At 50.8% G+C, this 26,112-nt stretch overlaps 2 protein-coding genes across 9 annotated transcripts in view; one reads left to right on the top strand and one right to left on the bottom strand.

Moving 5' to 3' along the window:
• The window catches only part of LOC131590197 (uncharacterized), a 236,029-nt gene that overhangs the window by 203,593 nt on the left and 6,324 nt on the right, over positions 1-26,112 (bottom strand). Inside the window, exon 7 of one of the 8 annotated variants that reach the window (XM_058860114.1) lies at positions 4,344-4,407. The exons of 1 other annotated variant lie outside the window; for it this stretch is intronic. Coding sequence is in view for 3 of the 7 variants with exons in the window: in XM_058860126.1 (XP_058716109.1) it covers positions 21,558-21,659 (102 nt within the window). In the remaining 4 variants the exon portion in view is untranslated. 6 more of the 8 variants (XM_058860126.1, XM_058860110.1, XM_058860132.1 and 3 more) reach the window with 6 other exon arrangements.
• On the top strand, positions 1,608-4,437 carry CENPA (centromere protein A). The gene is made up of 4 exons (XM_058860050.1): positions 1,608-1,938; positions 2,369-2,460; positions 3,612-3,689; positions 4,303-4,437. Exons 1-4 carry the CDS (start codon positions 1,863-1,865, stop codon positions 4,435-4,437), a joined length of 381 nt encoding a protein of 126 aa, XP_058716033.1. The 5' UTR covers positions 1,608-1,862.

The raw sequence follows: 26,112 nt of genomic DNA on the forward strand, positions 1-26,112 counted from the left end.
GGGAGGAGCTAGAGGATCTAGAGGGACAACTGGAGTGTCTAGTGTTGGAAAGTGGGAGGTTTGATGGTGTCAAATAGGGGGTGTGATGGCCCACTGGGAGGACTGAGGGGCATCTGGGTGGTTGGGGTGGACATATAGGGGCAACTGGGAGGCTTGATGGGGTCAAATGAGGGGTGTGGTGGCCCACTGGGAAAACGGGGTAAACCGGGAGGTCTGTGAGATAATGCCCTCAAGAGACCCCCAAAGCCTACCTGAGTTACCATGGGTTCACTAACTCCCCAATCTGCTTCTCCAATGGATTTCATGGACAGCTGCAACCCTCGACTGACTCCCACTGGGTACTAGGAGGCACAGGGAGCTACTGGGACCATGCTGGGATGTGTGAAGACACTGGGAGCAAATGGAAGATGCTGGAACCATGTTGAGGGTACTGGGACCACAACTGTGGTAACTAGGATCATACAGGGGACAACTGGAACCATGCTGGGTTAGTACTGGGGGTGTCTGGAACTACACCAGGGGCCTACTGGGAGTGATTAAGATCATAATGGGATCATTCTAGCAGGGACAGGATTTGACCGGGGTCATTGGGAGTGTAATAGTGATCATACTGGGAGCCATTGTGATCATACTGGACTCCCACTGGGAGTGACTGGAATCATACTAGGATCATTTTGGGAATAACTGGAACCATGCAGATGACTGGGAGCACTGGGAACCACACTGGGAGTGACTAGACACTCTGTAATCAACTGAGATGATAACAGATACCGTACTGGGATCACACTGGGACGGTAACTGAGATTACACTGGGAGCCCCAAGGCGCGGGGTGTCAGAGGGCGGAGCCATGCAGATTTATGCTAATGAGCCTTCGGCCGCCCCGGCACCATCGAGTCGCGGAGTCTGGCGGCCCAGAGCGGTCGCGCGCCCCGACTGGCGCGGCGGGAGGAAGTGACGTCACGAGCAGAGCGACGCGGCGGGAGGTTTGAACAGTGCGAGGTTTGAACAGCGCTGAGCGAAGTTTGAACAGCGCTGAGCGAGGTTTGAACGGCGCTGAGCGAAGTTTGGGCAGCGCTGAGCGAGGTTTGGGCAGCGCTGGGCGAGGTTTGAACAGTGCTGAGCGAGGTTTGAGCGGCGCTGAGCGAGGTTTGGGCGGCGCTGAGCGAGGTTTGAACGGCGCTGAGCGAGGTTTGGGCGGCGCTGAGCGAGGTCTGAACGGCGCTGAGCGAGGTTTGGGCGGCGCTGAGCGAGGTTTGAACAGCGCTGAGCGAGGTTTGAACAGCGCTGAGCGAGGTTTGGGCAGCGCTGAGCGAGGTTTGGGCGGCGCTGAGCGAGGTTTGAACGGCGCTGAGCGAGGTTTGGGCAGCGCTGAGCGAGGTTTGAGCAGCGCTGAGCGAGGTCTGAACGGCGCTGAGCGAGGTTTGGGCAGCGCTGAGCGAGGTTTGAACAGCGCTGAGCGAAGTTTGGGCAGCGCTGAGCGAGGTTTGAACAGCGCTGAGCGAGGTTTGGGCAGCGCTGAGCGAGGTTTGGGCGGCGCTGAGCGAGGTCTGAACGGCGCTGAGCGAGGTTTGGGCAGCGCTGAGCGAGGTTTGAACAGCGCTGAGCGAGGTTTGGGCAGCGCTGGGCGAGGTTTGGGCAGCGCTGAGCGAGGTTTGGGCAGCGCTGAGCGAGGTTTGAACAGCGCTGAGCGAGGTTTGAGCAGCGCGGCTGCGGCGGGTCACGGGTGATGAGCGGGAAGGGGGAGCTTGGGGGAACCGGGTAGTGGCCGTCCCGATCCCTTCCTTTTCCCGGCCGCCGGATCCCCTCCAGCCCCGCCGGACGCCTGGACTCGCCCTGACCCTGCGGTGGATTCGGCCAGACCATGCCCCGCCCTAAGCCCACCCCCCGACGGCACGACCGCCCCCCGCCTCCACCCCCTCCCCGGCCGCGGGCACGCAGTGAGTGAAGGGCGGGGGACTCCCCTTATAGATACACTCCATGGCCTTCCCACACCAACGCCCTCTTAAGCCTCTCCTCCAGAGCACTCCTGTGAACCCCACTACAGAGCTCCCCTTATGGACCCTCCCCTCCATTGCTCTGCCCCTCCCCCAGTCTGTGTCCTATGTACCCCTATATGCTTCCATCACCCCACACTCCCTCTCCCCTATAGCCCCCTATACTCTGTTCCCTATAACCCCTCATACTCCCTGTCCCCTATAGCTCCCCTATATCGGCCATCACTGTAGCTGCCTATAGATCCCTCATACCCGCAATGTCCCCTCAGATCTTATAGATCCTTTATAAGCTTCCCCCACAGCTTCCTCCTGTGTCCCCCCAGGCCCTATATATCTCCTAAAGCCACCACAGACCCCATCCAATGTCTCCCAGGGCGCCGTCCAGGTCAGCGAGCACTGCAAGAGATCCGCATGTACCAGAGCAGTACCCGCCTGCTTCTGCGCCCCGGCCCCTTTGCCCGTGTGGTGAGAACCCCCCCACATCCCAAAATGAACACTCCTGCACTTCAAAATCCCCGGACACCCTGACTTCCCCCACAGAACCTCCGCAGCATCCCCCATGGACTCCCAAACTCCCCTGGGACCACACAGATATCCACAAAATCTACTTTGGGACTCCCAAATCCCTCCAGGACTCCCCCAAATCCACCCAGGACCTCCAGCATTCTCTGGGATGTCCCAAACTGCTCTGGATCCCCACTCCTGGGATCCCAAAATTCATTCCAGGACACCCCAGATCAATCCTCTTGGATCCTGCAACCTCCCCCAGAGCCTTCAAATCCACCCTGGGACCCTTCAGCTCCTCACAAGACTCCCCCATATACCCCCTGGGACCCTTCAAACAATCCCTAGGACCCTTCAAATCCAACCCCCAAATCCACCCTGGGACCCCTGAAATTCAACCTGGACTCCAACCTCCTCTTGGGCCCTATCCCAAACACCCATTGGGACTCTTTAGTCACCTCCAGACCCCTCCAAAACCCCAAATCACCCCCTGGGACTCCTCAGGACTATCCTCTTCCCCCAGGCCCCACCCTCAACCCTGTTCCAGCCCTTGTACTCCTTGTCCTTGTTCCATGTCCTCCCCATCCTCATGACATAGTGAGCCTGTACTCCATCAACATTCTTGCATAGCCCCCCAGTGTCCTTCTGTGTTTCCAGACATCCTTGTGTCTCACCACCTTCAGAAGCTGCAAGGATTGGGTGTTCCCAGTGCCCCTCCCCCTGTGCTGGCACTGTCCCCCTGTCCCATGGGGGTGTCTCCAGGAGAGTGTCCCAGTGTTCCCATGCCCAAGGGTGTTCCCAAGATGTTCCCAGAGTGGTGCTTCCCCCTTGCCTTGCACCTAAGGTCTGAACAGGGTGTCCCCATCATGGTGTTCCCACATCCCGACTCCCCAGTGTATCCCCAGGTGTTCCTGTCCCCAGTGTTCCTGTCCCCAAAGTGTCTCCAGGGTGACAAGGGTGTCCCCAGGGCAGTGTCTCCATGTCTCCAGGGTGTTTCTAGGGTGGCGGCCCCAGCCAGGGGTGATGCCCCCGTAGTCCCTGAATGTTGTCCTGTTGTCCCCCCCACTCCCTGTGACCCCAATGCCCCCATGTGCCCCCCTCCCCTTCTGCAGGTGCGGGAGCTCTGCCTACTCTTCACCCGCGGGGTTGATTACCGCTGGCAGCGCATGGCCCTGCTGGCGCTGCAGGAGGTAGGTGTCTGGGGACCCAGGCGTGGTGGAGGGGGGGTCACAGAGGGGCTGGAGGGGTCCTATGGGTGCAGTGCGGGTGTCCAGGGGGCTTAAGGGGATAGGGAGGGGGACTGAGTGGGATCTCATGGGTGCTGAGAAGGTTTCCATAGGGGTTGGGGGAGGGGCTTCTGCAGGAGGGCCTGTGGATGCTGGGGGTGTCTCTGGGGGGCTGGGGAGGTCCAGGAGGGTCTCTGGGTGCTTGGATGGGGTTGAGAGGTTTGTTGGGAGTGTCTGATGGGAGCTGAGGGGGAGTCTAGGAAAGCCGCCATGGGCTGTGGGGGGTCTGTGGGTTCTGGGACAGTGTTCCATGGATGTTGAGAGAGTCTTTGGGAGACCTCTGGGTACTGGGGGCGGTCCCAGGGTTTTGGGACCTGGGGTTTTTCCTGGGGTTTGTCAGGGAATGGGGATGAGTCACAGTGTTGGTCCTCCCTCACACATTTACAGGCACAGTGTGTTTCAGTCTCCCCAGTTGGCTGTGGGTGGGTTTGGGGGGTTGCTTGCCCCCATGGGGAGCTGTGGGGGTTGGGGCATGCTGGGGGATTTTGGGGACCCTCCCTCAGGTTTTGGGACACAGGCAGCAGAGGCCTTCATCGTGCGGCTGCTGGAAGACGCGTACCTGTGCTCGCTGCACGCCCGTCGAGTCACCCTGTTCCCCAAAGATCTGCAGCTGGCCCGGCGTCTGCGGGGAGTGGAGGCGGGTGGCATCTGAATGGAGACCCCCCTGAGCCCTTGCACAGAGGGCTGTGCAAGGATTCCCACCGTGGGACTCTCTCCTGACAATCTCATACCTCTAATCGTACTGGGATCTCCTTTGGGACCATCATGTTTGGACCCACCCCCATGGGGTCTCCCAAGCTGAGGCCCTGTCCTGACATGCCTCAGCAGATTTGGGATCCACCTCCCCGGGAACTGCCACGTGGACCCACCCCACAGACTCCCCCCTATTGGACTCCCACCTCAGGATCCCCAACAACCCCTTCCAGGACCCATCCCAGGGTGGAGGTTTCCTTTCTTAGTCCAGCATCCCCCAGATTATTGAGGACCCCTACCCATGATCCCCTGGTACCTCCTCACCAGAATACTAGTTCCAGGGGAGCCTACCCAGGACCTCCACCGTACTGGAGACACAGTTCTGCTGCACCCCAATAAATGAATAAATGTTTGTGACCCCTAGGTGCTGTTGCCAGGAAGGATGGAGGGGTTTTGGGGGGTGAGGTACTCCAGTGGAGAGCTCTGGAGGGGAGGAGAATCCACAGGGAGGAGGGCTCTGGGAGTATTTTGGGTGAGGGCACCTGGGATGGGGACCAGGAAAGTCTTAGGGCTTCAGGGGTTCCATTGATAGTGGGGGGGGGGTCACCTAGGGGGCGGTGCTTAGGTGGTTTGCTTTGTGAGCAGGGTCAGGGCTTTAGGGGCGGTGCTTAGAGGTGGTTTGAAAGTGGGTAGGGCTGCCTGTGGAGGGCGGGGCTTACATACTCCGTTAATATGGAGTGGCCTGTAAGGGTGGGGCTCTGGAGGTCCCCCACCCATGGGTGGAGTTCTGGGGGTGGGGCTTCAGCGGGGTCCCCTCCATGGGGCGGGGCTTGGGGCCATACTTAACGAGTGGGGCTCCCGAGGGTTCCGGGTGCTCCCAGGCTGCTGTTCCTGCCGCTGCTGTGCCTGCGCCTGAGAGCGCGGGAGCGACCCCAGAGCGGACCCCAGCCAACCCCAACCCTGCCCTGGGGACCCCAAATACCCCCTTTCCTCATGCCTTGGAGATGCCTCCCGAACCTCAGAACCCAAAACCTACCCTGGGACCCCGAATCCCCTCAAACCTGGCCATCCCGGCCATCCTTGGGGTACCCTCTGAGCCCTGCAAACCTCAGAGACCCCAAATAACCCCCCCTAAAATCCCAGCTCAGCTCCCACTCACCTGGTTTGGGATACCCCCCAGTTTTGGGGTCCCCTCAGCCCTCTTTTTCCCCCAGACATGCTGGTGATGAGCTTGGTGGGGAATATTTTTGTTACTGAGCCCTCAAAGAAAGTTAATTCAAATTGTGGACAGGACAAAAAATTGCTTTGACTAAAGCCCACTGTCTAACAACACTATAAGCAGCAGTACATTTGATGATGAGGAAATCACGTTATAATCCTTAATTAAAGATGAAACCTTCAATGGTAGGGTCTGTTGCTAAAACAGTGCATTACACAGCAGCCAAGATAACAAAGTTCCAGGAAAAGTATGGCAGACTTACATCGGAATTGGAAACTGGATATGTTTGGATAGTGCCTCTGGCAGAGGGTGATTGAATCATTTGTCTGAGGCAGAGGTCCAAGGCTTCTGGGGGCCAGAAGTATTTTTAATGGTCGGTGACCAGAGAAAACTTTGGTCTTTAACTCAGAGTGCCACCTATAGGGCAGAAGGTTGGATCCATTAGAGAGGAATGATTTGCTTAGGAACAAGACCCCAGCCATAGATCATGGGACAGAGAATGTACAGAAGGAAGCATGTTTGCAACTGATGAATGACAGATGTTCCAGGACAGCCCTCACCTACATCACTGGTTATCCAAGTATGCAGCTCACAAAGTTAGAGTTTTGCTGGATGTGATAAAACAGTGTGGCAGAATTACAGGATCACTTGAGGCAAGGGTTAACCCCACAGAGAGGAAGACTAGGAAAAGACCCTTAACATGGGAAGAGAGATCTTAGGGACTAATTAACTATGGCAGAAAGATGGGTTTCACTGAATGATTAGTAAACAGCACAACAATCAGGAGACTGGAATTGCAGCAACGAACCGGACTACCCAAAAGGGAGCAGCAGGGTCCCAGTGCCAAATGGAATGCAGTGTGAGTGAAAGGCTTGCAGAAAGGAATTTCTTGAGAAGAGATAAATTATCCATTGCTATTCTGGACAATGTAGTGCCTGGAATGGAGTGGCTGGGGAAAAGAAAAGTTGCACTCCCTTGTCACAGGCAGAAAAAGGATGTGGATATGAGAGCTGGAATTCCTGAGAGACGTGACCTATCATTACTACAGCCCCACAGGCTAATGTTGTTAATTGGAGTCTTAGAAACAACTTTCACCATCCTCAGTGAGTGAACTGGGGGCTGGCAGCTGCAAACATTTAAGATGGCTCGCCAAAAATAAGACTGACACAGAAAATGAGGTATCAAAGTCACCACTGGTTTCTGAGATGGAGACAGGAGAAAAATTGAGAATCCAAGTTGATAAATTTATGACTGAGAAAGACCATCTTAGGACCCTAAGTAAGGACTAAGCAGAGTATAAGGAAAGACAATTATCTGATAATTTTAATAGGGAAAAGATCTGAGAGAGGAAATAGGAAGAAAGCAGCTGAATTATCTCTGTTCCTGAGAATGGAACAGTTGCAGAAATAGTTCCAGGAAGAAAAAGAGAAAATATGAAAACTGAAAGAAAAGGCAAAGGTGGTGCTTAAGCAAGCTGCCAATTCACCACATTGTACAGAGTCCATTCAGGTGGTTGATTTGCAAAAGCATTCCAGGCACAAGCCAAGTGAGACTGAAATCCAACAAGTGGAACCCTTTCAATACATATGTACTAATGACCATACATCCAGATTCCAGTTGGTTTTTGTCAACAATTAATTACATTTCTAATAGATACAGGAGTACAACACTCAGTACTGAGTCAAGTAGCTGAGTGTATGACCCAGACACCAAGAGTTAAAATCACTGAAGTAAATGGAGCAAATGTTATCTGCCAATCTGCTAAGGTTAATCTATGGTTCCTGGATAAGAAGTGGATATCGTCAGATTGCTTTGCAATCAAAGATGACAATGACAATATTTGGGGTTTTGATGTTCTAAATGATCAAATTTGTTGCCTGCCTGATGGCAGTGAGTCAATGTTAATGTTTGAACATTAGCCTGAACCCTAAAAGGAGTCCAGAGACTGTGCTGACTCCACATGGCACTCGCACTCCCTGATCCAAGGACTGCTAGTGTATTCCAGTGCTGGATTTTTGCTCCAGGGAAAAGTGGGATTTCTGATGTTCTGCTCAATTTGGCCCTGCTAACAGTTGAAGTACCCAATACTGCAAACCTGGCAGCCACAATATAAGCACTGGTGTGCTTGGACATTAATGGGGTGGTGACAGAATTAGAGAAAAATCTATCAGTCAGTCACACTCCTATCTCTCCTGTCTAAGATAGTGGCCAGTGATCATTTTAACACACTCCAGTCTTATAGAGGTTGCCAGTGTTTAGCCAATGTTTGCTGTTGGCATTGCCATTATGTCACATATAACAGAATATTCTGATTTGAAGGGGACCCACAAGGATCATCAAGTCCAACTGTTAGATGAATGGGCCATACAGAGATCAAACCAACAACTGTGGTGTTATGGTCACCATGCTCAGAGCAACCGAACCAGTCTCAGGGTCTGGATCATGAAAGAGCCGAACAGACAGTTGTGGCTTACAGTTTATTACAGGCAGTTGAATGCCAATACCACAATCACTAAACTGTGATTTAGTACTGCTGTACTAAACTTTGCAGAACTGATAATTCAAATTAGGAGAGCACCCTACTCATGGAGGACAACTCAAATTGCAGGAGACCTCCCTGAAAACACGGGAAGCAGCAATAGCAGTGGGCAAGCACTTCATAAAGTAGAGGTTGAGATTCTTCCTGAGTAATGTCAAGGCCTAACATTATTAAAGACCAATGAAATATTCACTATTCAACTCAACCACATTTAAAGAGATGGAACAGAGAGATTCTAAGTGGGAAAAAGGACTTTTATCATTAGTCTGAGTGATTAAACAACTTGACCCACTAAGGGCTAACCTGTCCAGGCTAATGCTGCCAAGTCTCATATTACTTTTTCTTTCCAGCAATGATATCAGTAATGATTCCAGCAACTCCCAGTGAAGATCAAGTTAACCACTGAAGGACAGCTCATCCTTCTTGCAGGAGCAATCACTGCCAGCAGGAACCAAATTTGGTTCACACATTAACAAGTTCAACCTGCAGGTGGAGTCACTTTTTATTTAAGCTATTAAGTATGGTAACTTAGAGCATGCATTCTACATTACACGTTTTTCAGTTTTAAGTGTAATTAATTGAATATATCCAGGGATTTTACTTATTACCCAAATTAGATTACATTCCCAATATTATGTCCGAGGATTGCTCCCACCAAAAAGGTGCCATGATAGAGAGGTCATGGCTGGCTTTTAACTCCTCTGTGCAGCCTCTCATCAGCACCACAAACAGTGGGGCTACATGCTTTCCTTTCTTTCCTATGGAAAAGAACATCTCATCATTCTTATCCAGGAGCTCATTTCAAATGTGGATACCACCTCCAATATTATATACGCCCAAGGATTATTCTCATACAAGAATTGCCAGGTCAGAAAGCTTTCACTGATCTTTATCCCCGTAGGGCAGCCTGTAATCTGCACCTAAACCACTGGGGCTACATGGTTTCCTTCCCATAGTAAAGCACTAATTTTCTTTCAGGAGCTTTGTCCATTGGAGGTAAAGGCCAGCAAGACCCATCTGTCCACATTTTGTGTGGGAACAATCCTTGGATGTATTCAGTATTGGAGGTGGTATCCAAATTTCAGTGATGAGCTCCTTAAAGATGAATGAAGCACATTTACAGGGGAAGGAAAACACCTAGACCCATGGTTGAAAGTGTAGATTACATGCTGCCGCAGGGAGGTAGAATCCAGCAAGAGTTTTCTGACCTGACGTATTTTGTGTCATATATCCATCCTCGGATACTGGAATGTTGTATCCAAAGTAAGGTGGTGGACTCTTGAAGAGGATTAAAAGGCAGGAATCATCACTAAAAGAGAGAGTGATGCTTCTCATTTTCCAGTAGCCAGGGCCTGCTTAGCATGTGCCACCTTCACCTCCTCCTCTTCTGATGATAATCTGAAACTTTTGCCTCTGGGACAGCTTGTAATGACTTCCAAGATCCCTTTCCCTTTGAACATCCAGCCCAGCACTGGGAGTTGGGTGCCAGTGGAAGCTGTGTTTTGGTGCCAATCACTTCTGAAACAGATGGAACCTCCTCATAAGCTGACAGTATTTGTAGTGTGGTGTAGGACTATAGCTGGTCTCTGATCCTTTGAATCCCAGACTCAAGAACCATAGGGTGGTCCTTTAACTTCCCCAGGTCCCTTCTGACAGAGGCTCCAAGATGGACCATTCTCCCTGGCTGCAGCATGGAGCACATCTTCCACATCTTGTCCTTTTCCTGACTGGTCCAACAGCTACTGTTGGAACAATCTCCTCTTTAATTTGTTCAAAAGCTTGATGCTGTTAAGGACCCCACTTGAAATCAATCTTCTTCCATGTCACATAATAGAGAGGTTTACAATCTGACTTTAACTTCTCCAAAAAACCACAGTGCCAGGAAAGCCTGTGTTTCCTTCCTGTTGGTCACTGGGGACATGGCTGCTATTTTGTTGACCACAACCACTGGAATCTGACAGCATCCATCTTGCTATTTTACTTCTAAAAACTTAACCTCTGGGCAGGTCCCTTGATTTTACCCTGCAAAACCAGCCTTCAGGAGGATCTGGATATCTTACCTCCTTTCTCAAAAGCTTCCTCTGCTATGACAGCACTCATACTGAAGTTCCAACATGTCCAGCATGGCAGCACTCAGTGATGGTGTGAGTTCATTCAGGCCATGACAGTCCACTGTCAGTGTCTGGTCTCCACGGGACTCAGGCAGAGGTCATGCGGGGCTACTGAAGGGTGAGTGAGTCTTGCTGAGCACACCCAGCTCTCCAGTCCATGGATCAGCTCATGGATGGGGCCCTGAAGTCCCAGTCAGTGCCACGTTGCCAATGGGACACTTGTGCTGGCCATCAGTACCTGCTTTTCTTCAACCCTCAGCAGTCCCACAGCAGAAGGGTCCTCTGAAAGGTCAAGCAAGGGACTCAACTATCTTAATTTTTGCTGTCTCCATAGCAGCTCTCCTAAAGCCCAATGATGTCCTTTTGGGTCCTTGAAATACCTCTCCTGAGGTGACCTATGCCAAGGATACATGGAGCCTCTAGGCCAGCGACAATGGAGTTTTTCTGCCACCTATGTCCAGTCAGGAGCACTTCAGCTTCCAGTACAGCCCCTGTTGGTATCCCCCTGTCATCCCAGAAACAGAGATGGATTCTGCATGATGGCATCACGGTACATTGTGCACCTGTGTCAACTAAAGCCTTGTGCTCCTGTGGCTCTGCTGTGCCAGGCCATGGATCCATACAGTCCAATAGACCACACTGTTCTTTTCCCACACCTGACTGGAGCCGGGGCCCCTCTAGCTCTGATCACAGTACTCATTGCTCACTTCTTGTAAATATCACCTGGAGGTACCTTCTAGAGGGTCAGAAGTAACATCAGCCTTTCAATTCTGCCTGAGGACTTGTCCAGTGGAAACTGAGTGGCATTTTTCCTTGAAGAGTTTTCTGCCTTGGAAACCCTTGTGAGACCCCTGTGAGACCCTCATGAGACCCCCATGAGAGACCCTTGTGTGAGAGACCTCAGGTGCCCTCCAGCTACCTCCCACGACTCACCAGAGGGCATAAGCCCCCAGGAAGGGCAGGCAGAAGTAGCGGTACTCAAGGACAATGGTGACAGTGACAGTAACAGCATCGCAGAACCAGCCAAAGGCCCGGAACTGCAACACAATGAGCCTGTATCCAGCAGGTGACTTGTAGGGGTACACCATCTGACCAGGATCAAAAAACTGCCTCTCCCCAAAGATAAACCCCAAAAAGCCAAACACTATCTAAATACCTCATACCCCTCAAAATGGCCCCATTATTCTCCAAATACAGCTGGGGACAGGGGTCTCACCTGAACCTCACAATTATAAAACACCTGATGGGGGGTGAAAGAACTGAAAAAAAGTACCTCGCTTCAGTGCGGGACGCTCCTGCATCCCAAAATACCCCCCCAAATACCCACATACCCTCCCCAAACTACCCAAATACAGGTGGGTGTGGGGGTCTCACCTGAGACTTGTAGATGAGCAGGGTGATGTGAGTGGTACTGTACACGCTCATGTACACAGAGAGCTGGATGGAGGCCCCCAGTCTGATGTGGCCACTGAGAGACCAAACCCTGTGGGTGCCCCAGAGAGACCCCCCAAGTATACCTCACAGACACCCTCCAAACGCTGTGTAGGGACCCCTGACTGCCCCACAGTGACGCACAGCTGCTCCCGTGCCCCCAGCCATCTCCCTATACCCCCCATGGTACCTGTGATGGAAAAGCACTTGCCCAGCACGATGAGCATAAGGAGGAAAATGAGGGAGCTGATGGAGGGGAAGAAGCTGGCATGGGGACGTGGGGAGGGCTGGGCACTCACCTTCATCACACCCCCTACCCCCCGCTTCATCACCCTTATACCCCCTGTACTCTCCCAAGCCCCTCATCACCTCCCATGATTTCAAAGTGCCCCTGTGCCCCCCCATAACCCCTATACTTTGCTGTGAAAACCCCCCCAAACCCACTCAGAACCCCCAGCCCCACCAAATCTCAATATGCCCCTCAGACCTCGACACCTCCCAATCTCTGAAGATCCCCCCAAATCCCAGTATAACTTCCACAGACGCCAATGCTCTCCAGCCTCCACAGCTGTCCCCGGCCCTCACAAATCTGCGCATAGCCCCCCCAAGCTCCCTCTTCACGCTCCATGCTGGCAGCCACTATGAGCATCTTGTAGGTGGTGTGGAGCAGCTGCCATCCCTAGACCAGGTCTGGGAGGACTGGGGGGTGAGCACAGGATCTCTCAAAGCACCACCTCCCCCCAGGCCCCCTCAAAGCTCAGGTTTTCCCCCAGCCACTCACTGATGAATAATGAGAAGATGACAACAAAGAAATAAAGATGAGGAAGGTGATGTCTGTCTCCAGGATGCCTGGGGAAGGTGGGGGGGGTGGGGTGAGAAGGGGTTCACCCCATGAGGACCCAATATCCACCAGGCTGTCCACAGACGCCCCCTGCATTGCAGCCCCACCATCAATCCCCAAGTATCCCAACCCCTTCAGCTTCCTCAGATCTCAATAACCTCCAATATGTCTCCCAATACTGATGCACCCTAATCCTTCCAACCCCCTAAACCCCCGAAAAGTCCTCCAGACCCTCATATACGTGCCCATCTCAATGCACCCCCAATCCCTGCAGCCCCCCAGACCACCATAACTCCCCATATACCCTCAGACCCTGATGTACACCAATCCCTTCAGCCCCTCCAGCCCCTGCAGACCCCGCGGACCCCAATAAGCCCCCTCAGACCCCCATAACTCCCAAGATACCCCCCGATCTCGATGCACGCCAGTCTCGCTCCCATTGCCTTTCCCCCCCCGGCCGCGGCCGCACAGAATTCATCAGCCGAGAGGTTCCGCGTCCGGAAGGAATCCCCGTTGCTCAGCGCCATCTCGTACTCCGGCTCCAGCCTATGGCTCTGGGGAGGCCGGGGGCCTCGCGGTGGGCAGATGAGGGTGCTCCCCCCGCGTTTGCTGAGGGCTACGCACTCCCAGCGCTCGTGCAGGGAGCGGAAGCTGCGGCCGCTGCACAGCACAGTCCCTGCAGCTCCCCCCACACACAATAATTCACCCAGTCCCCGCAGCCTCCCAAATCCCCCGAGCCCGTTTATAACCCCCTCTCCAGACCCAAATATGCCCCCTCATCCTGATGCCCCCCCACTCTCGTCCCCCACGCTCCCGACAGGCCCCGCCCCCGCAGACCACGCCCCCGGCACGGGACACGTCCCCAGGCAAAGCCACACCCCCGGCAAAAGCCACGCCCCCCGGAAAAGCCACGCCCCCCCGGCAAAGCCACGCCCCCGCGCTGCATCGGGGCGGCGCCTCTGTCCCGTTACAACCCAATGGAACCCAGTACAGCCCAGTGCAGTCCAGTATAACTCAGTACAACCCGGCAAAGCCCAGTATAGGCCAATATAGTCCAGTATAAGAGAGTATAACCCAGTACAGCCCAGTATTTCCCCCGAAGGAACCAAAACCACATGGTTCAGTCTGAGCAAGAGGAAGAGGAACAAAGAGCAGCATGTGGCAGCGGGTGGACGGGGCAGGGGGCGGGAGAAGAGGTTTGGGTGTCCCAGGGACCCTCCAAACTCCTGGGGGCTGTACCGGGGGCTGACCCAGCTGTGTGGCCTTGTACCCTTCCCAGCCTCCCGGGGACCCCTAAATCCGTCCAGGCAGGGGTCTCCCCCACCCACGTCACAGGGAGCTGGGTAGGGCAGTGGTGACAAAAAGCGATACCCCAAACTTTCCTTTTCTAACCCCAAAATCACCCAAAGCGAAGGCAGAGGCACGGTGGGAACTTGATGGGGACCAGGTGTTCCCCAAAACCCCTGGGGACTGGGAGGGGCGAGGGGTCCTTGGGATGTGTGGAGGATCTTTGTCCCTGAGGAAGGTTCCTGGGCCCTGACGGGGGTCCCTGTGGTGGATCTCCCTGGTTGTGGATGGAGGGATCTCTGGGCCCTGAAGGGAATCCTTGGAGTGTGCGCATGGGTCCCTGAGGTGCAGACAAGGAGTCCTTGGATCCTGAGTGGGGATCCTGGGGTTCAGGTGGTCTCTGGGGAGTGGATGAGGCATCCCTGGGCTCTGAGTGGGGTCTTTGGGATGGTGGTGGGGTCTCTGGGTTGCGAGGGGGGTCTCTGTGGTACCGAGGACATGCCTCATTCCACTCTCTCCCCCACTACATCCAGGACCTCCCCAGGGTGTGTCAGGACGTGCACCTCACTGCTGGTGATGCTGGTGACACTGGTGATGGTGCCTGCAGGGGTCTCTCCCTATGGCTTCCGCAACTGCATCCAGGCGCCATGGGACCCTGGGCTGTTCTGCTGCATCCAGCACTTCCTGAGCACCGTGGGGGCTGCAGTGGGCAACCTCCTTTCCACTGCCACATCCCTCAACCTCTCCATCAACATCTTGTGCGAGGTGCCCCCCGGTGCCTTTGCCCACCTGCCGTGGCTCTACACCCTTGTTCTGACCCACAACCAGCTGGAACTCCTGTCCCCGGGGGCTTTCTGGGGCCTGTCAGCACTGGCCCACCTAGACCTGGCCCCCAACAACACGTCAGTGCTGGCCACAGGTGTGTTCACCAGGCTGGGCAACCGGAGCACACTGCAGCTGGCCCACAACCCTCTGCAGAAGGTGGCCCCCAGGGCTTTCTGGCCACTGACCACACTCAGCACGCTCTGGCTCTGGGGTGGCCGGCTCAGCGCACTGGAGCCCGTGGCCATGGCCGTGGGGCATCTGGCACACCTGGACCTGCTCGACCTGTGTGGCAACATGCTGTCAACACTGGGCCCAGGGCTACCGTCCACACTGAGGGTCCTGTGCCTCTGCAACAACTCCCTGGGAGCTCTTTCAGGGGCCACCCCTGGGGTGATGCCCCCAGGGCTGTGGGTGCTCGACCTATCCTACAACAACATCTCTGACGCTGTGCCGCTCGCTTGCCTGTGCCTGTACAACCTGACACACCTACACCTGGCTGGGAACCCGCTGGACGTGGTGCAGCTGCTGCGCACGGTGTGATGCTGTGCTGGTTTTTATTGCCCATGACCAACATCTCCAGGATCTGCTCTGGCGATGTGGGCCGGGAGAGAACGGGCACAGAGATCAGCACCCCAGACGCGGCACCCAGACACCCCAACACAAGCAGCCCCAGGCACATGGGGTAAGGCATCCTGCAGCTCTGCAGGCCCTGTGACAACCTGGGGTCACATCTGCTGCCAGCCAGGAGCTGTGCAGGTGGCACCCTGGGATCTTCACACCCCCAGTGTCCCCAGGACTGGAGAGAGAGTAGTGGAGGGGGAGAGGAGGGAAGGGGAGTTTCCTGTAACAGCCCCTGTGCCAGGGGTCACTCCCAGGCTGGGCTGGAATGAGGCAATGCTCATCACCCTCCCTGCTCCCCTTTAGGGCAATTTTTCTCCCTGTTTCAGCCTCTTCAATGCAACGGAGACAAAAGGAGCTGCCAAACCAGCACTGCTATGATGCAGAGGTCACCCTTGAACCTTCCCCTGAAAAAGCTCTAAGTCTCTCCCCATGAGGAGTTTTCTGCTTCCAGACCTTCCCATTCCTCTTGTTTGCATCCATCTTCCAACACCCCTTTGAAGCCTCCCCACCAGCATGGCCATCCTAGTTTCAGCCAGGACAGAGCCACCAAAATAGAGTTAAATTTTTTTTGCAGTAGCTGACAGGTGTTGCTGTGGGCATTTCTAGGTCATTCAATACCATCTTATTTGCCAGGGGTAAGGGAAAAGGACTCTCTTCCTCGCTTCTGAGAGGAAGGAGTTCCTTCTTTGGGGAGAAAGCATGGCAAGTGAAACAGTCAGTATTGTCACCAACTTTCTATGTAGAATCCTTATCTTATACCTTTTGTCATTAATATTGTTTCTGTTACTGTTTTCCTATTTCATTGCTGTTTCCAGTAAACTGTACTTGTGTCAAACTGTGATCTTTGCCTTTTGTGCTTCCAGCTGGACGGGACAGGGAAGCAAGAGCCAGTGTGTTTTCAGTATAAGTATGGAATACTGTTCTTAAAACATGACAGCTTTAATTACTGCCCAATGTGAGGCACAAAGGGTTGAGACAACAGACCTGTCTAGAGCCGGCTGAAAACAAATGTGATTTAAGCCTTTGTTGTATTATGTGCAGAGCCACTGGTCCAATTGTCGAGATGAAGAATGAGGCATGGGACCACCATGCTTTGAGATGATTTATTGCTCAAGTAAGCTAGGTAAGATGTCAGTCTGAAGGTGTGAGATTTAGAGGAGCAACAAGTCAGCCACAGCTCAAGGTAGTCACGGGCTTCTTCTTATTTTTGTTTATATTAATTTTTTATTTATTCTTTATTACTTTTTATTATTTTTATTTTATTTTTATTTTATTTTTATTTTATTTAATATTTTTATTTATTTATTTATTTATTTATTTATTTATTTCTTAATAACTTTTATTTATTTATTTTTTATTTATTTTATTTAATAAGTTTTCACTTATTAACCTATCACCTTTGCTTAATTTTGCTGCACTGCCTCTGTCTCTTAGCCAATAAGCTGACAGGTCACGTACTCATACACACACTTCTATTACAGCTTCTAGATCTCTAGCCTACTCTGTAAGTCAAGTTATTACAGTTCAAACTTCAAATTATTTTACTTAATATAATTTCTTACTTACTTAGGACATATTCTTACTTATAACTACAGAGACATAAGTTTATAATTTCTCTACTTAATGTTTGTGAACCTTTATCATTACATTAATGCAAGCTTTGTCCAAGGCTGCAGATTGAACCCTTCAGCATCTGTGGAAGTTTCTATTTTTCCATTTCCCACAACAATGTTGCTTGGTCTGTTCACATGGGTGTAGTACCTAACCCTGTATGTATATTTTTCAGAAGGAAGAGGGATCAGGACTGCTTTGTTGCAGTACTGTGGGATACCAGTTTATGACATGGTGACATCAAGGGCAGTGAGGGTCATTTGGGATGTGTCTTCAGTGCTGCTCTCCTGCCCTTGCCTTGGGTGCTACCTCTGGGACTCCATTAATAATCCTACTCAGCCCATGGGGGGAACAGGGGAGGATGATTTTCCCCAGCCTTTCATTCTGTTTTCCTCCTTCAGGCCTATTACAACAGCTTTTGAGAATTCTGAATTCCCTTTGGGTGTTAAGGAAAGTATGTTTAACCCTAACCCAGGTCTCTTGAGTGTGGTCCGCACCATGTTTAAAATTACGAAAGAAATTTTTCGAAAGGCCATTCAGAGATCTTCCCTGAGGGGGGATAGTCAGGAGTGGTATGAAATGTGGGAGGACATGGGCCAGTGTTTGGAGGATTTCTCTGCTCCAACAGTTTGGAAATTCACCCCTGAACAACTAGAGGACCCCGGTAAAGTGATAAAATGTAGGGAAGAAAAATGCTGTAGTGACTGACTCCAGAGAGGCACAAAGTTATGCAATGTGCTGGGCCCTGGCTACTATTTACCAGCCACTGTTCATCACTGGACATCACCCTCAGGGGGAGGAGGAGGAGGAAAGCAGAGCAAGAGGCACCTTGGGCAGTCCAATTGCAGCTGAACCAGAGGAACAACACGTGCTGTGAGCAGTTGCTGCTATACAGAAGAAATACAAGACCACATCAGTTTGTTGAGTGAGGGATGAAGAGGAAGCAGGGTCCTTACAACAGGAGGAAGAACCAGATGAGGTCCAGGGCACACAGTCCATGTGGCAGAAGTTTGTATGGAGCGCGCCATCGTTGTATACCATCACTGGCAGTGATGTCAATGAAAGAAGGAAAGCAAACAGTGCTGCACCTTTGGCAATATGAAGATCATCTTTTCTTCTCCCTACCGACCTATGCATTGGTTGTGGAAAAGATGTCCAAAACTGCAGACAGATTTGAAAGACTCAAGCAAACTAGAGAGGAAATGTCCCATATCCTGCCAGTACGGACCAGAGTCTGCTATTGGGAGCAGCCAAAATCTTGCTCAGGAGAGGGGAGACACACTATGAAGTAACCTGTGGTTTTAACTGTATGACCATGGAGAAGACATGAGGAAGTGAGATTGAAAACCCATCTCTGCCCCAGCAGCACAGGTGAGTTGAGAGGAAGAACACCACCAAAGAAAACTCATCAAGGATAATCTGCTCCAGTTTCTAGTGGGCAAGTCCTCAGACAGAACAGAAGGGCTGATGTTACTTCTGATCGTTTTGAAAGGACCTCCAGGTGATATTTACAAGAAGTGAGCAATGAGTACTGTGACCGGAACTAAAGGGGCCCTGGCTCCAGTCGGGTGGAGGAAAGGGACCATCGGATCTATTGGGGAATGCGGATCTGATGGCTAGTACAGCAGAACCACAAGAGTATAAGGCTTTATTTGACACCAGCACCAATGTACCCAGATGCCAACAATATCTGAAGGGGTAGAATCCATTTCTATTTCTGGGATGACAGGGGAATCCCAGCAGCTGACCAACTGGGAATGAAGGGCAAAACCACCTCATTGTGACTGGCCCAGTGGCCCCATGTATACTTTGTAGGGCTCACCTCGGGAGAGGATATTGTAGGGATACATCAGAAAACAGAAAGCAGCCCTGTGAAGTCTTGTGTGATGAATCACAGAAGTTACCGAGGGACAAGGTGGGTGGATCAAGTCAGCCCACAGAAGTGAAAGCTGTCCAACTGGCTTTGGATATTGCTGGATATCACTGAATGAGAGAAACGGCCACTGACTTGTGCATAGCAGCAAATGCTCTGTGCAGGTGGTTAGACAATAGAAAAAGACCAATTGGCAGCGCAGAGGGAAACCCATCTGCGTTATTGAATTGTAGCAAGATATCGGTGCCTGGGTAGAGAAGTTCGCTGTGAAAGTCCATCCTGTGGATGTCGGCTAGTGAAGAGCATCACAACAGTGGGCAGGGATGGGGCTGCCAGGATTAAAGTGTCTCAGGTAGGTCAGGACTGGCCACACAAGGGTGAGTTATTTCTGACTCAGTGGGCCCCTTAGGCCACTGTTGAATTTCAAACATTTCAGATCTTTAGGCATTTGAGGTCATCAGGGAAGAGATGTATCACACAGCATTGTGACTGAAGGGTGGACTTAATTATGAACACTATATCCTGGGTAATCCATGACTGTGAAATGTGCTGAGATCAAGCAGGGCCAAGCAGGTAAAGCCCCTGTGCTGTGGGGGATGATGGTCGAAATATAAATCTGGGGAGGCCTGGCAGATCAATTGCATCACACTGCCACAACCTCTCCACAGCAAGAGTTACATGCTGACAGTCATAGAAAGCACGACTGCATGGCTGGAGACCCATCCCCAGGCATTACACCACTGCCTGGAACACCACGTGGACCCTTGAAAAACAAGCCCTGTGGCAACGTGGCAGCACTGAAAGAATTGACTCAAACCATGAGACTTACTTCAAAAACAGCCTCCTGAACACCTGGGCCAGAGAGCACAGCATTGAGTGGGTGTACCACATTCCCTGTCATGCACCAGCCCTGGGAAAGCTGAATGGTACAATGGACTTGAAAGCAATGGGTGGTGGGACCTTTGAACATTAGGATCTCCACTTGGCAAAGGCCACCTGGTCAGTGAACACCTACCAGGCTCTACAAATCGAGCTGGTCCCACCCAAACAAAACATCCACAAACTGGAGAAGGGGATCAAGTTCCTGTGGTGCATATGAGAAATGGGTTAGGGAAAACTGTTTGGATCAGTCCTGCCTTAAGCAGAGGCAAACCCATCCATAGGAATGTCTTTGCTCAAGAACCTTGGTGCATTTTGTGGGTAATGCAGGAGGATTTGACTTTGAGTGAGAATAGTCTGTGATGTTGAATTGTAAAACATTGGGTGCTGAACGACACTGCCACTGTGTGCCGTAAGTCCCATAGCCAATGAGGATGGATGGCTCCAGATACATCAGTCCTGAGCTTCTGATGCTGCAACCAGCCAATAGCACCACAGCTCTCCTGCCCTGGGAGACATCTAGGACAGACAAAATCAGAGCCATGGACTACATGAACTCAGCAGACGAAAGGAGTAGATACTGAAGGAAGGGAAGGGGAAGGGGAAGAGGAAGGGGAAGGGGAAGGGGAAGGGGAAGGGGAAGGGGAAGGGGAAGGGGAAGGGGAAGGGGAAAGGGAAGGGAAAGGGAAAGGGAAAGGGAAAGGGAAAGGGAAAGGGAAAGGGAAAGGGAAAGGGAAAGGGAAAGGGAAAGGGAAAGGGAAAGGGAAAGGGAAAGGGAAAGGGAAAGGGAAAGGGAAAGGGAAAGGGAAAGGGAAAGGGAAAGGGAAAGGGAAAGGGAAAGGAAGGGAAAGGAAGGGAAAGGAAGGGAAAGGAAGGGAAAGGAAGGGAGGAAGATAACAATGGTCATTGTGTGGTAACACACAGGACTGGTGTGAGCCATGGATCCTGCTGATGGGCCCGGAGTGACAGGATGAGGGAGAATGGCTTCCCCCCTGATAGAGAGCAGGTTGAGATCAGCTTCTAGAAAAATATCTTCCCTGTGAGGATAGTGAGGCCCTGGCAGAGGTTGCCCAGAAAAGCTGTGGCTGCCCCATCGCTGGAAGTGTCCAAGACCAGTTTGGACAGGGCTTATGGCAACCTTGTCTAGTGGAATGTGTCCCTGGCCATGGCAGGAGGGTTGGACGTAGAGGCTCTTTAAGGTCCCTCCCAACCCAAACCATTTTGTGATTCTGTGATTCCATGAGTGGTGTGTGATGTGGTAGTTGGGAGTGTCTTGGGCAGAGCAACCACAAAATGAGTTTTCCACTGTGGGGGTAGAAAGGAGGGGGCAGCAGAACTGCCCCCTTGGACTGCTGGAGGGCACACTTTGTCCTTTTTAGGAGATCCATTGACAGAATCCCTTGGGAGTCAGTCCTGAAGGGAAAAGGAATCCAGGAAAGCTGGGGATGCTTTAAAAAGGAAATTTTAAAGCTCCAGGAGCTGAGTCCATGTGCCATAAGACAAGCTGGTGTGGGAAATGACTGGCCTGGTTAAAGAGAGAACTTAGGCAGGAGCTCAGGGCAAAAAAAGAGCATGTGTCACCTCTGGAAGAAGAGTCCCATAGCCAATGAGGATGGATGGCTCCAGATACATCAGTCCTGAGCTTCCTAAGAAAACTTAGCGTATTACAAGGATGTTGTGAGGTGATATAGCAACAAAATTTGAAGGGCCAAAGCCAAACTGGAATTTAATTTGGCCAGTGCAATTAAAGTTAACAAGGAAAGTTTCTATAAATCCCTTGTCAGCAAAAGGAGGGCTCAGCAAAGTCTCCATCCTTTGCTGGGTACAGAGGGCAGTGCCACGTCAGGGAGAAGGAAAAGGCTCAGTCTTTAACACCAAACCCAGTTGTCTGAGGGTGCTCAGCTCCCAGGGCTGGAAGTTGATGAAAAGGAGCTGAGTGAAGCCCTGAAATGCAGGAGGAAACAGTCAGTGATCTGCTCTGCCAATCATACACACACACACACACACACACACACACACACACATGCACGCACAAGTCCCTGGGCACAAATGAGATGCACATGAGGGAGCTGGAGAAAGCTGGCCAAGCTGATTTCACTAGTTTCTCAGAAGCTCTGGTAAACTGAAGGAGTTCCTGTTGACAGGAAATCAGCCAATGTGATGCCCATCTATCAGAAGGATTGGAAGGAGGATTCAGGTGTCACGGTATTGTCACAGTACAGGTGGCCTGCACCGGACAAAGTGAATCTGACCATAACACAAATCCTATTCAGCTAGCCTAGTTCATGCCTGAACATGTCCCTGGAGAAGTTACAGGGGACCCTCAGCCAGCCCCATTCAAGGTGAGAAGTAAACACACCACTGACCAGGAAGCTGGGCAGGGAGAAAGATCTCAGCCAATGGCTGTATAGCCCAGGAGATTTGAACTGGGTATTTAAGTAAGTTCTGAATAATAAAAGGTGTTTGTCTCATGAGCACCTGGAGCATGAGTTGTGGATTTTTGTCTCCCCACCCACAACCGGGACATTACATTCAGGGAACTCCAAGCCTGTCAGCCTGACCTCTGTACTGGGGAAGGCCATGGAGCAGATCATCCTGAGTGCTATCCTACAGCATGTGCAGGACAACCAGGAGATCGGGCCAAGACAGTGCATGGCTGGGGAAGGCAGGTCCTACTGTGACAGAATGACCCACTCAGTAGATGAGGGAAAGGCTGTGGATGTGTGTTTACAGACATCAGTAAAGCTTATGACACTGGAGAAGCTGGCTGCTCATGGATTGGACAGGGCAACAGCTTGCTGGGTGAAAAACTGGCTGATGCCCAGAAAGTGGCGGGGAATGGAACTAAATCGAGTTGGGGTCGGTGCGTTCCCCGCTGTTGGGAAGGATGAGAGTTTAACAGACAAATTTTATGGATATGAATGCTTAGCAGAAGGTTCTTTAGAAATGAAAGCAAGCTTTGATATATAAAAAACTGTTTTTAGGGATAGCTGTTGCTGAAACAGCTGAAAGAACAAAGGTTTAGTCAAGTTGGAAGGCTTAGAGCAAAGGTTCTGTCAGTTAGAAGGAAGTTTTATGGCTAAAGTCCAACAGGTTAAGTGGTCTTCAAACAAAGCATGTTTTCTACCAAGTAAAGAAGCACAGACAGACAGAAAGATATTTTCCACCAAAGCAAAAAGAATTTTCCACTGCAAAACAAGTTTCAAAGTTTAACATGTAATTACTAACTCAGATGATTAGTTAGGCCCTAACATAGTATGGTAATTTTAGCAGTTTTGATAGGATATATGTACATGTAAAGGTATTGTGTATGATGCTGCTTGGTTGTTATGTAATAATATGCACAGAAAAAGAAAGAGATATAATGCACTGTAACCAGAACTAAGTGGGCTTCAGGACACAGGGCTTGCCTGTTGCTAGCAGCTTTAGGCTGACCCATGACCCCCTGCTGTAATCTAAGCTATAGAATAAACACGATTAGAAAGAAAAACCATCTGAAGTCCCCATCTCTCTGTTGGCTCTTACACCCACCACAAGAGCTTCCTAATTGGTGAAATAAATTGCTTAAGACCGCTTGTCTCATGGTTATTCGGATGCCATGGTAATGACACTTCTAGCTGACAATAAACATCTTGATGTGGAAGCAAGATTGTGGAAAGATAAGCTGGAATTTCTAACAGACACTTTACTTCACAGTCTATTAAAGTTACACCAAATTTTCACAAAGCAGACATCTTCTGCACATTCCCTGGAAATGTGTGGGGCTTTTTCCCCAAAGTTGGGATGCTGGTTTTGTGGTTACTCTCTCAAAGGTTGAGTGAAAGGACTCTGCACTCTCTTGCCAGTTTGGTGGTAAGTTACATTGACTCTTAATCGATACTATTTCTTTCCTAGCTTTAATATAGGTACCTTAGTGTTGTGCACTGTTTCACTAGTAGTTGTTTTATACTGTGTAGTAAGTAACTCTGTTCAAGACCTTTTGTCTGTTATCTCCTGTCTATTCAATAAATAACTCATTATACAATAGACCTGACCTGCCACTCTTACAATTTGTGAGCTAGAGTGGTTTAGGTGCAGGCCACCCAATTCAAGCTCTACCCAAAAATCTTAGCCTAAGACAGGGCTTGTCTGAAGCTTCCACTCTATCCATAATAGCCCATTACTTGTGGGTGACCCCAGGGGTCAGTGTTGGGTTGGGGCCAGTCCTGTTTAACATCTTTATTGATGATCTGGATGAGGGGATCAAGCGGAAGTCATGCTAAGTTCACAAATGACACCAACTCGTGTAGGAGTGTGGGTCTGCTGGAGGGCAGAAAGGCTCTGCAGAGGGATCAGGACAGGCTGGATCAATGGGCTGAAGACAACGGTGTGAGGGTCAACAAGGCCAAGTGCCAAGTCCTGTCCTTGGGTCACAACAACCCCACGGAATGCTCCAGACTTGGGGAAGGAGTGGCTTGAGAGCTGCTCAGTGGGAAGGAATTTGGGGGTTCTGGTTGGCAGCCAGCTGGATTTGAGCCAGATGGATTTTTTTTGCCAGGTGGACAAGAAGGCCAGTGGCACCTGGCCTGGATCAGCCAGCAGTGATTGTCCCTCTGCACTGGGACTACTGAGGTGCCACCTTAAGTCCTGTGTCCAGTTCTGGCAAGAAGCTCTGCAAGAGAGACATTGAGGAGCTGGAGCGAGTCCAGAGAAGGCAGTGGAGCTGGGGAAGCCTCTAGAAAACACATCTTGCCAGGAACAGCTAAGGGGTTTCTTAGTCTGGAGAAGAGAAAGCTCAAAAGGAACCTCACTGCTCTCAACAACTGCCTGAAGAGAAGTTTTAGTCAGGTGGTCTTCAGTCTCTTCTGCCCTGTCTCAAGTGACAGGACAAGAGGAAATGGCTTTAAGTTGGGCCAGGGGAGGTTCAAATCAGATATTAGAAAACAATGTTACTATTAGAGTGTTCAGTCACCGAAAAAGTTTGCCCAAGGAGGTGGTAGAGTTCAAGGGGTACCTGAATGTGGCACTTGGGGATATGGTGATTATGGTGGTGTTGGGTTGACCGTTGGACTAAATTATCTTGAAGGTCTTTTCCAACCTTAATGACTCAGTGATTCTGTGACTGTGTGACCTGCCACCACTGCCTCCAGCTTTGTGCTCTGGGATGTTTTCTCAGTAGAGTCCCTCAGTGGGACCCATTAGAACTACAAGAAACTTCACAGTTTGAATCTGGCTTCTCGAGAGGTTTCTTCAACTTTTCTCAGGGTCCAAGGTTCAAGGATGTGTTAGGTTAACACAACTTGGCTTTTAGTGGGGGCGGAGGCTGCTTCTGAGAGAGAAGCTCCTCAAAACTTCTACTATATCCAGCAGAACCAATCCCTAAAGATTCTGACAATTGACATACTGGCTGGCCCAATTAGAGAATTTAGCAATGCCTCTGTGATGACGTATTTAAGAAGGAAAAAAGGCGCACAATTCCTCTTTCTTCCTCGCCTCTGAGGGGTGGTGAGGGGGCCGTTGGAATCTTCAGCTGAATCCTTCACCCTTTTGGCATTTAATTAAAAGTAACCCCTTACCTTTTTGTTCTAATAATTGCATTGTATGTTAAAAGTTTGGATGATTATGAAACAATTAACTTACTGACTACCTCCAATAATACTAAACAACCCATGAGCTACAACTGTACTAAACCATCCACACAGTCCCAAAGCATATGGGAAATATGCTCAAACACTAGGTATTGTGAAGTTTGAGTGACTATAGTCATGGGGTACTGTCGGAGTGCGACATTGGTGGCTTGGTTCTTTCCCCCAGGACCAAGACTGACGAGAGAGAAACCTGTTTTGTTGTGTTCGGGCTCAGTTGTTTATGCTTTCCTTACCTATGTTACGTATTTACAGAGAACAAGGAGCTATATACACTAGGGTAGCAAGGTGCAAAATGGAGAGATGAAGAATCTCTCCATGGCCTTTTATGTGTCCATTCACCCAATAATCAAATGCTAGCTAGCTTATTTTCTTTAGTCACCCAATGACCCGACGCCTGTGTGCTGCAATGCGGATTCTTTCATCCAATCACTCATTATTACCCAAAAACCCTTAGAAGAAGAAGATGAAGAAGAAGAAGAAGAGGCAATGCCCCAAATCCTCCATCTTGTATCTCACATATTAATACAACTAAAACTCCAAACTCCAACTTTTTCATCCAGTGATTTAATACAATTCTATCTAACATACACACTCACATTCTCAGTTTCTCTACTTAGTTCTAGAAGCTTTCTCCATGGCTTGAAGTTAAACTCAGTGTTTTCTTGGGTGTCAGAGCCTGTCAGCACAAATAAGGGAGTATTTTCTGTGCCTCTGACTCCAACAGGGTACATTATGTGGGAAAATGACTGGAGACTCTGTGGACAGGTAAC

Source organism: Poecile atricapillus, chromosome 32 (genome assembly GCF_030490865.1).
Source record: "Poecile atricapillus isolate bPoeAtr1 chromosome 32, bPoeAtr1.hap1, whole genome shotgun sequence".
NCBI classification, from domain to species: Eukaryota; Metazoa; Chordata; class Aves; order Passeriformes; family Paridae; genus Poecile; species Poecile atricapillus.